This window comes from Sinocyclocheilus rhinocerous, unplaced genomic scaffold, assembly GCF_001515625.1.
Source record: "Sinocyclocheilus rhinocerous isolate Xijiao unplaced genomic scaffold, SAMN03320098_v1.1 scaffold401, whole genome shotgun sequence".
Lineage (NCBI taxonomy): Eukaryota > Metazoa > Chordata > Actinopteri > Cypriniformes > Cyprinidae > Sinocyclocheilus > Sinocyclocheilus rhinocerous.
In genome coordinates, this window is record NW_015624202.1 from 28,525 (window position 1) to 40,425 (window position 11,901).

The 11,901-nt window shown below is 36.7% G+C and overlaps 1 protein-coding gene across 1 annotated transcript in view; it reads left to right on the plus strand.

Moving 5' to 3' along the window:
* LOC107738661 (protein MON2 homolog) overlaps positions 1 to 8,782 on the plus strand; it is a 33,882-nt gene extending 25,100 nt beyond the window's left edge. The window contains 9 exon segments of the mRNA XM_016550447.1: positions 884 to 1,027; positions 1,762 to 1,779; positions 3,050 to 3,178; positions 4,896 to 5,086; positions 5,168 to 5,228; positions 5,755 to 5,878; positions 6,829 to 7,036; positions 7,812 to 7,894; positions 8,097 to 8,782. Of these exon segments, the coding sequence (XP_016405933.1) occupies positions 884 to 1,027; positions 1,762 to 1,779; positions 3,050 to 3,178; positions 4,896 to 5,086; positions 5,168 to 5,228; positions 5,755 to 5,878; positions 6,829 to 7,036; positions 7,812 to 7,894; positions 8,097 to 8,260 (1,122 nt within the window). The 3' untranslated portion in view covers positions 8,261 to 8,782.
* The last annotated feature ends 3,119 nt before the right edge of the window (positions 8,783 to 11,901 follow it).

Consider the following 11,901-nt stretch of genomic DNA (forward strand, 5'->3'; position numbering starts at 1 on the left):
CAGGCTCCACTTGGCTTATATCGAAATCCTCTGACATTTTTCTTCACAAATCCTCGTTTTGTGCTTCTAATTCGTGACTGCCATTTTTTTTTTGTTCTCTCTCCGTCGCGCTTCTGCATTTGTCACTAATCACCGTCCTACGTCATCTGCCTGGAACGGCTTCCGCCTACGACAGTTAGCAGAAGTGAGAAAAAGGTGTTTATATAATTTTAAATATGGATATTTGTCTTAAAAAATACATCGATTCGCTTCAGGATGCCTTTATTCACCCCCCAGAGCCGTGTGATGCGCGTTTTAATATGGAGGCGTGCACTTTATTTGACTACTTTTGGACTGTTGAACAAAAACACCCGCCCATGCCATTATAAAGCTTAAAAGAGCCAGGACAATTTTCAATATAACTCCGATTGGATTCATCTGAAAGAAAAAAGTCATATATACCTAGGATGCCTTGAGGTTGAGTAAAACATGGACTGATTTTCATTTTTGGGTGAACTAACCCTTTAATGAAGTGTTATGTTTTTAAGTGGACCGTCAAGAGTTTGTTTTTGGTTGCAGTATTTGTGGTTGTTTTCACACTTGGATGATTCTGTTGTGTGGTTTGCCCGTGGGCCGGAATATTTGCATTATTAATGCAAGTACCACACAAGCACTAATCATCCATTCAGTCCCATTCTTAGTTTTTCCACCAACCAATCAAACAAACCCATTTCTGATGACAAGTGGACTTGTCTACACCAAAACAACCTTGAAAATCATGGATTTTTTTGATTGATTACACATCTGTTATATTAACTAGATCAGTTGATTGTGATTGAGATTCTTTGTAGACTCTTCATCTTTTTGGATGTTTGAATGAGATTGAGAGATGTCATTGTTCTAGGCAATTTGTGTGGGTTCGGAGAATCTCCAGGTGATGTATCCCGCCATCTTTGAGCAGCTTCTGCTGTTCGTGGAGTTCTCCTGTAAACCTCCTCAGTATGGAAAGATGGAGACCAAACTTGTGGCCAATGCCAAATACAACCAGGTGAGTCTCTGTCCTGTTTCCACCTCACATGGTCTTCACTTTTTCATCCGTTTTCAAGATGGTGGATTTGCTTTTGCTCTGTTTGTCTTGATCATTGTTGTTTTATGACTCACCATACATACACTTATCATCATCATCATCATAAAACATTCATTTATGTGTCCGTTTCCAAATGTGATGATCTATCTGCTTTTTTGAAGTCTATGCTCTTTTACTGTGTTTACAGTTGCCTTTTTTCCTCAGTTTTTTATGTGGTTCTAAGACCATTTAATATATATTTTGGGACAGTAGATAGTTTCAGTGGCTTTGTTTAGAAAATATTTGATTTAGTTTTCTTCGCATGGTGTTTTTATGTTCTTTCAGTTGCATTGTGCCTCTTTTAGTCACGTTTGAGTACTTTGGGCCATGTCGTTACTTTTCAAATTTGATCATTTATTTAAAGTTTGGATCAAGTTTGTGTCAAATTGGAGTTTGGATAAAGATGTGGATCAGTTTACAAGTTATAATTCTAAACTGGTAGAAATGTGCGATATTGAAATGTTAACCCATCCTTTAGGTTAGGTGCAAAGTATGTTTAAACATGACTTTCAAACCAAACGTTTGTTCGTCTTTGTTGTTGTCATCGTTTAAAGTAGTTTCATTAGTGTGTTGTGCGGTCGTGATCAGCAGTGGTAGTAAACATTTGTCTGCTCTTCTCTTGTTCTGTTTTTGTACTTCATATGGATCCACTTTAGATCCAACTGTTTGCACCGGTGAGTTCTTCCTCCCTCCCGCTGTCTTCCTCTATATCTCTGTCTCTCGTTTGCTTTCTGCCTCGTTTTCTCTTCGTTTTTCCCCTCGGCTAATTTCAGCTCCATTTAACTGCTCTATTAGACAAACTTCGCTCTTCGTACTGTTATAACATTTGGTTTTTTTCCATTCATTTCCATCAGCCACATTTGTTCATTAATTCTAACAACTGCCAAAATAAACTTCAACAAATTAATAGTTATTTTATGGCGTTTCTTAGAACCGTGTGGTGAAAAGTTTTAAAATTTGACACACTCATAGTGTAGAGTCTCAACTTCTTTCATGCCAATTTTTCAAACTCTCTAACGCCACCAACAGTTATTTTTTTGTATACTTTTTAACTTTTGAATTGTATGGTCAATAAACATTTGTTTTTGAATAGCATACTACCATACTACTCTTACTTACAGTATGTATACTGTGCATAGTACGCCAATTTTCTGTATAGATAGCATATTTCAGTGACCCACTACATTTATCAAAATGTACAGTAAAAAAAACCTACATTAAAAAAGTATCCCACAATGCAATGTGCTTGACCTGTCCTTCCATTTCCAATGTAATGTGTAAAAAGTAGTATGACATGACTTTTTGTGGTTTGGTGACAGCTGTTCAAAATGCATATATCATCCAAAAAATGTAATGAAACAATTTAGTGTACAACATTTTATTTAAAAAAAATTTTTTAAGTACTTTTTTTTGTTTTTGTCACCAACATTTTTACAATTGCCTTTGGTGCCACTTTACCTTTAAATGATGCTGAATCTAAAGCCTTTGAACTACTTTTGCTCAAATTAGCATCAGGGCTGATATAAACAAATCTGCTTGGCCTGTATTTGCTGCTTTTCATCTAATATTATGGTCCGTGTCAGAGTAACGTAGAACTAGTTATTGAAATTTGACACAAATGTTACTAGTGTTGAAGTGGAAATCTGTAGGGACTGTTTTTCCAGGCATCTGCTGCATTTAAGTCCAGTCATGTAGCTCATTTTACAGATAGTAGGGATAATGTGATAAAAATATGATTTTTATTTTAAATTTTTTTGTTTGAACTAAGAGCCGATGTGGAGACCGGCCGCGGAGATTTAGTGTTTGTGTGTTGATTATTCACAGTCCTTCTCTGATACTCTGGCATTTGTCTTTGCGGCTGAGGAGACATTTGTTCGTTTAATAATACATTATTTTTTTATATTCACTGTCTTTATTTTGTTTTTCTTTTCTGTCTATGTCCAGGCGGAGTGGGTGGCCTTAAACTACGTGCCGTTTGCGGAGCGATCTTTGGAGGTGGTGGTTGATCTATATCATAAAACGGCCTGTCACAAAGCCGTTATCAACGAGAAAGTCCTACAAAACATCATCAAGGTACAAAACGGAAATCATCAGTTTTAAATGTATATAAAACTGACCTCAACAAACATAACTGATTTTTGGTATGTTGTGAAAAGTGCTGGGTAGTAACTGATTACATGTAATCTGGATTACGTAATCAGATTCCAAAAATTAAGTACTTAAAATGCTCATAATCAGATTACAGTTACTTTTTTATGGATAACATGAATACATATCATTCACGCAAAGGCAGTAAATCATTCATAATTGATTCATTCACCCCAGTTCTTTTATTTATTTATTTATTTATTTATTTTTTCAACCTACCACTTATATATACATGAGACTAATAATTATGCAAGTTGGTTACTATATGCTGCCGATGCATAACTATGAAATATTATGTCTTCATCATATCCAGTGACGTTCACTATTTATTAATACTGGAGGTCTGGACCAAAATATATCAAACCTGGAAGACTTTGACCATGTAATGCGATGTTTTCATGCTTATCCATGTTACCCCAGTTCTTTTTTTTTTTTAACCTACCATTTATATATACATGAGACTAATAATTATGCAAGTTGGTTACTATATGCTGCCGATGCATAACTATGAAATACTATGTCTTCATCATATCCAGTGACGTTCACTATTTATTAATACTGGAGGTCTGGACCAAAATATATCAAACCTGGAAGACTTTGACCATGTAATGCGATGTTTTCATGCTTATCCATGTTTTTTAATGTAATTTAGGGATTCCCAAGGTTTTGTCATTTTTATGATTACATTAATTTTTAGCTTTCCGTGAAAACCCTACAGTTTTTTTTTTCATGAACCACAGTTTGAGAAACCCTGCTGTACTGTAATGTTTAATGCATTTCATGATATTGATAACAGAGAATGAAATGTATTGTCTTTCTTTCTCTTTTTTTTTTATCGATGTGGAACAGTAATCATATTCACGTCTATATCATAAACGAGTTAGGTAAAAAGTCATCAAAAAGTAGTCAGACTACATTACCTAATATGTGTAATCCAGATTGTGTTACTAACTACAATCAGTGTTGCCAAGTCCGCGGTTTTCCGGAACGCGATTTTTACTAGGGAACCCCCCTCGAAACGCGATTGGGCTAGTTTTGAGTAGCATTTGTGCGAGTTTTGTTGTGAAAACCTGGCAACCCTGACTACAATTTTTGTCATGTAATTTGTAATCAGTAACAGACCACAAATTTTAAGTTGTCTACCCAGCACTGGTTGTGAATTAGTAGTTTTGTTAGACATGATGCGTTCTCAACAGCATTTCCGGGCATCTTAAGACTCCTTTCAGTCGAAGCAACAGGCTGATCTGTGCGGGTTTAAAAGCAGAAGCTTGTGCGCACTAGGGGTTGCACCGACTAGTCGACTTCAATGCTCTGCCATGACGCTTTAAGCTTGACGTCGACTAGTCGCTGGTCCTATAGAGGGCGCAACAGGATAAGAAATCTTTGAAGGACTTCCACATTTACGCTCTGTTTCCAAACAGTTAAAATGACAAATAAATGCATACTCTGAAAGCGCTCCACAAGACGTGTGATTATATTACTAGATGCTCGAAATTGAACGGGAGAATGCACGTTTTAAACAGCTTATTGTACAGGTAAATTAATCTTTCATAACATAAAAGTCGACTTTAAAAAATCAGAGGTCGTTCAACCCCTAGTGCGCACTGAGCAGAATCAATCCTCTCTGTTTCTCTGTATTTAGACTCTGAGGATTCCTCTGGGTCTGAAGTACGCCTGTCCTGCTGAGAGCACCTGGAATCTGGCCGTCTCCTCTCTGCTCAAAGTGCTTTCCATTGGACTCCCTGTTGCCCGGCAACAAGCATCCTCAGGCAAATTTGACACGATGTGGCCAGAGCTGGCGAACGCCTTTGAAGACTTCCTGTTTACCAAAAGGTGTCCAGCCTATCATGATATATTAAAAGAAATCAGTGATTTCAGATCCATTCTTACTCATTTTCCTCTCGTATCCCACAGCACACCTCCAGATAATCTGTCCATACAAGAGTTCCAGAGGAATGAAGCTGTAGATGTCGAGGTCATTTCATCTGACAGTAGATCCACACAGCCAAATTTGAAACGAACATATAATTCCAGAGTTGGAATTCCAAAAGGATTCTTTTAATAAACTCTATTTAAGCTAGATTTATTATTATTATTATTATTATGACTAATATCTATTAGTGGCAGGCCAATATATCTGTGAGACTGATATTTGGAGATTTTATGATGAGACATTTCGATAATGATACATTTAAAATAAAAATAAAAAATGTGTGTATGTGTATATATACACATAAAACAATTAAAAAATATAAATAGATATTTTTAGAAAATGAAAACATTTTATTTAACTATATTGTATACATAATTTATTATATTAAATATATTTAATATATAATATATTTATACAAAAAACTACTACTGTAACTATTTGTTATGTATAATAATAATAATATATTATTTATATTATATTAATAATATGTGTATATTTGATTTTACTATATTTATATTGAATATATAAAATATATTTTAAATATATATATTGTTTTTTCCCCTTTTAGGTGGTGCAGTTGATCAGCACAGAGATTTTACCATTTGCCAATTTCATACCCAAAGAGTTCGTAGGTCGTATCATGAGCATGCTCAATAAAGGATCGATTCACTCCCAGTCATCAACGTTCACAGGTATGGAGTGAAAACAAAAGGAAAAAACAACCATTTTCATCTGATTCACAATGTGAAAACTGCTCCTAAAGCAATAGTCGACTCAAAAAATTAAGATTTTGTCATGTACACACTCAAAAGATGATGTTAGACCAAATGTGACCCTGCAGCACAAAAGCAGTCTTAAGTCGCTGGGGTATATTTGTAGCAATAGCCAACAATACATTGTATGGGTCAAAATTATAGATTTTTATTTTATGCCAAAAATCATTAGGATATTAAGTAAAGATCATGTTCCATGAATATATTTTGTAAATTTCCTACTGTAAATATATGAAAACTTCATTTTTGATTAGTAATATGCATTGCTAAGAACTTCATTTGGACAACTTTAAAGATGATTTTCTCAATATTTTGATTTTCAAATAGTTGTATCCTATCCTAACAAACCATACATCAATGGAAAGCTTATTAATTCAGCTTTGAGATGGTCTATAAATCTCTATTTCAAAAAATTGACCCTTATGACTGGTTCTGTGGTCCCGGGTCACATATTAACAATATTAAACATGAAAACTTCATTTTTGATTAGTAATATGCATTGCTAAGAACTTCATTTGGACAACTTTAAAGATGATTTTCTCAATATTTTGATTTTCAAATAGTTGTATCCTATCCTAACAAACCATACATCAATGGAAAGCTTATTAATTCAGCTTTCAGATGATGTATAAATCTCAATTTCAAAAAATTGACCCGTATGACTGGTTTTGTGGTCCTGGGTCACAAAAGTTCTTGCATAAAAGTATCATTAAAGCGATCCATTAGACTTGTGCGATATATGCTCCATTACTTCTGAAGTCACATGAAAGCTTTCAGTGAGGAACAGAACAAGATTAACAGTATTAAATAGAGAATACCTCTGGTACTGTAGTATGAAGACACTAACGGTCCCCTCTCGTCCCGTGCAGAGGCTGAAATGGACATGCGTATGCGGGAGGAGTTCTCGAAGGTGTGCTTTGAGACGCTCCTGCAGTTCTCCTTCAGTAATAAGGTGTCGACGCCGCAGGAGGGCTACATCTCTCGTATGGCGCTGTCAGTGCTGCTGCAGAGGGCGCAGGACGTGCTCCGACGATACGTGGAGGACGAGAGACTCGGTGGACGCTGCCCGCTGCCCAGGTCTGCTCACCTCAACAGACTCATATTTTTCAGCTCCCCGAAAATGAAATAAAATTCGAAATTATTTTTGCATAAAGTACTTTTTTTTTTTTTTTCGACTCTTTATTTCTACCTTTTTCAGAATATTTACAATTTGCATTAAGGAAGTTTTGTGATTTAATGCAAGATTCCCTGTTCATTAGGGCCAAATGACATTGTTTGATTAAAACATGCATTTTCTCTAAAGCTGCTTTGAAATAAACTGTATTGTGAAAAGCACTTTAAAAATAAATGTGAATTGGAATTGAACTGAATAAAGAAAGAGAATAATTTAAATACTAATTTAAAAATGTATATACATTTTTGCAATAATTTGAGGAGGAAATGTGTTTAAGTGTCATGTTTTTTAAGTGTATAATTAAATATAATTAATATTTCTAATGATGCAAAATATATATTTTGGGGAGGGGGGGGGTGGATATGAGTTGGGACATATTCACCAAATTCACTTTCACTCTGTTGCTGGTTGCTAAACAGACTTCTTGCAAAAATGATATAGATTTATTAATTGCAGTATTAATAAAGATCTAAAGATAAACTTCAATATTTGTTTTTTTTTTTGCAAAATATAATTTCTTCTTTTTTTAATTTGGATATTGGGATGAAATATGAGCTGGACATATTCACTGAATTCGCTTTCACTGTATTTTATGTCCGTTTCTAAGTGGACTTTACTAACTAAACTGCACAGAACTTGATTCGAAGTGTTTCTCACCATTTCTTTTTTATCTTCAAGGCAACAAGTGACTGAGATCATCTTTGTGTTAAAAGCCATCAGCACTCTCATGGATTCCTTGAAAAAGACTCAACCAGAGAACGGTGAGACGGGTTTGTCCTTCAACATTTTGATGATTTGAAAGCAGCCATGACAAACTCCTAAATGTGAAAACGTATTGCTGGAACGGCTAAATATTCTATTGCCTACCTAGATAGCATTTTGAAGCCTCATAGGCAGGTTCCAGGTTTTGCATCCTTGTTTTTGCTCATTTCTCTCTTCTTCCTCTTCCTGTCCGGGTGTCAGTGGACGGGAACGTGTGGGCTCAGGTGATCGCGCTGTACCCGACGCTGGTGGAGTGCATCACCTGCTCGTCTCCTGAAGTAAGCTCCGCCCTCAAAGAAGCCCTGGGGCCCTTCAAAGACTTCATGCAACCGCCCGTCTCCAAAGTGCAGAACGGCGAATCGTGACTGAACGTTTTTATTCCACCGCAAACATGAATGTGACTGTTTCATACGCCGCGCGTGAGGACGATTCACCCCCATCGTCATGGTAACTGTTGATTGACAGCTCCAAATCCCATCGTTCAAAGCTTCTTCTAATACGAGCTGACGGTAGACTCTGATTGGCCGACTTTAACGATGTATTAACTGCTACGTTAAATTTGCAGTGTTTGTTGTTTTTATGGGTTTTTGGTCCCCTCCCCCCCCCGCCCCCTGGAGTTAATGTACAGTGTTTGGTGATAGTGTTAAAGATGTAATTAAGAATTACGTATTTGGATTGAAAATCAAATCCAAAAATCATTTAAAAAGAAAGAACGAAAAATCATAATAAATACATGAAGGATGGTCTTTTTTTGTGAAATTTTCTCAACAGCAATGGGATTTATGCAAGATCTTACTGTAACATTCCATGTCATCTGTAGTCGCATTGAGAAGGGTCGAACCCAGTGTGTGTACAATAATAAATGGTACAGTTCTATGAACATCAAATGTATCGCTCATCTGGTTATTCATGAAACATACTGCACTTCCAGTAGCGCAGGTCAGTAGTTCATGTAGATTCAAAAATGACTTTTTATGAAAAACATTTCAGCCTCTTTTGAATGTACATGAAGCATTAAATAAGTTTTAATATACAGTTAGGCAATAATTATCGCAGGATAACTGCAACCTGACATGGTGACAATTTTATTGAGTGTGTGTTTATATATATATATGTGCACACACACATATTTTGGATTCTCATTCTTTTGAACTGTCTCGTTGGTTTCAGTTAAATTCTACTGCTACGCCAGCGTTTTCATGTTATTGGACACAGCCATTTCGCCAAGGAACGCTGTATTGACCAATCAGCATCCAGGACGAAAACTATCCGTTTTATGTAGTATTTGTATTGAGTTTTGATTTTATCATCAAAAATAAGCTTGTATAAAACACGTAATTTGCAACTTGACGCAATATCTAAGAATAGGGTGACCAGACGTCCCCGTTTCTGGGGACAGTCACGGTTTTTGGTGCCCGGTCCCCGGAAATGTCCCTATTTTATAGCACCTTCAAAACAACCCACAAATACACTGCAAAAGCCCGACCAATTTAGCCTGCTGACAATCGTATAAATGTGATTCTTCACCAGTAGAGGGCGCTTCGAGCTATACCGATTATTTCTTGGTTGCGCCGCTACATGACGAGCTTGGGCGAGAGCAGAGCGCTATTATCAGTTATCAAAAGAGACCAAAATTGGTTTCAAGGTAGTCACATACTAATATACATGTTAAAACAAAGTAATACTGTTTGTGTGCACTGTATAACAATGAGGTTACGGGAATGTTTTGCACACAATATTAACCATTCCTGAAACTTCTGCCGTCACAACTCCGATATGAATAATATAGCCTAAAAAAACAATAAACTAATCAATTACACTTGCTCAATTACATTAGCAGAAAGCACATACTCAGTGGTCAAAATGAGCCTAAAATGCAAAATAATGAGCATGATTTGGGATAGAAAAGATCCGTTTCCAAAAGCATAAACATAAAATTTGAAATGTTGTAATTATTGTACTCACAGTTGTGAAAAATACAGATATAAAATAACATATTTGTTAAATAGTTTTATTTATTGTATGTTCTTATATTTATTGTTTTATTTTTAATTTGTTTTTGTAAAGCCATAATTTTGTTATAATACTACTGTTTTGATATGTTTGCTATTTGCAATAGTTACTATTTTTCATAGTGTGATTAAGATTGATCCTCAAACATCACTGTAATTATCAATTATGATATTGATACATGGAACCCACAACAATGAAAAAAAAATATATCCCTGTCTTTTGCTTCGTAGATAATCACAAGTTAGATTTCAGTGATATTTTGACCACTGACTGATCTAGGAAATGTCCCCGGTTTTAATATCAGAAATCTGGTCACCTTATCTAAGAACGCACAGCCTGTCTCGGGAATTCTGTTGGGGTTGTAGGTCTCTACAGTAAGTGAGTGTCAGTCAAAATCAACTCATTCAAAATCACGAGCTCCAAGTCTCGTGTGAACTCAATTCAGCGACATTGGCTGAAGACTGCGGGAGGTGTGGCCTAATCAGGGGGTGTGTGTGTCGTGGGCGGTGTCCCTCTGACACCCCATTGGCTGCGCTCCCAGCCAATAGCGGAGCAGCAGAAGGGAGTGTAGCCCGCTCACGAGTACTACGACCATTCAACTCGGAGTCTTCGCGCGCTGTAGAACGTTCCGCGCGAATTCTTGGAATTCTTTTTTTCACGGATGCGAATTCGCTGCATTTTTACGAGCTCCGAATTCCATTTAGCCGTGTACTGGCTGAGGTAGTAGTTTGTGCTGTTGGTTGGGATGTGACATTGCCCGTTATGGAGATGACTGCGCAAGCTACTCCCTTGCCAGTGCTGGTTACACTCTTCCCAAGCTGGAATTCGCTTTGGAATCCACATCTTCTGGGGAAATGTGATGTTTTATGTGATATTTATGTATTACATGTGTGATAGCGTTACAGTTGTACATGTTAAAATTGTTCTGAGAGTTGTAGAGCTATGTAAATGTGTGCTCAATGGTAAGTCTAATTTAAATGCAATAAATTTGTATATTATGAAACACGTTGCTGTGTTAAGCGTCTAATTTTTGCTTTTATTAATGATGTGTTTTAATTATGTTCCTTTTTGCCACTATAACGGACACTGAATTGTAAATTCATGGGGATTGGCCATGTGCCCCAGTTTTCTTCAGTAAAGTACTGTTTTTTTTTTTTGTCGAGCACAGCAAAAAAAAAAAGCAGATATTACCATCGGGAACACGACGGGTAGGGTTATTAATTTTTAATAGATGCTTGATTTTGCCCTTGGGATGGCTAATACATGTAGGTCATACTCTACTGTTGCTATGAAGAGAGCTGTGACGTGGCTTTTTCTGCCCACTACGGTAGAATCATCGATCGTGACGTCACGTGGTAAGAAACGACGTTACCTGGACTGGTTTGGACTCAACCAGAGCACGCGCGTGGAAAATGTGTATTTTATGTACTTAAGTTAATGATTTAACCATTGTAGAAAAAGTGGAGTTAAAGGGTTAGTTCACCCAAAAATGAAAATTAGCCTGTGTTTTACTCACCCTCGAGGCATCCTAGGTGTATATGACTTTCTTCTTTAAGACGAATCCGGTCCGAGTTATATTAAAAATTGTCCTGGCTATTCCAAGCTCTATCATTGCAGTCAGCGGGTGTTGCAGTTGAACAGTCCACAAGTCGTCAAATAAAGCTTTGTACTTCTAATTGACCTGCGTTTTGTTTTGTTCTCTCTCACGCAACGCCGACGTCTTACGTCATCTACCGGAACGGAACGGCTTCCGCGTATGACCGATAACGAAAGTAAGAGAAAAGTGTTTATTACATTTGAAATATGGATATTTTTCTTACAAAAACGCATGGATTCACTACAGGAGGCATTTATTCACCCCCCGGAGCCGTGTGAGGAACATTTTATTATGGATGCGCGCGCTTTATTTGACGACTTGTGGACTGTTCAACTGCAACACCCGCTGACTGCAATGATAGAGCTTGGAATAGCCAGGACAATTTTTAATATAACT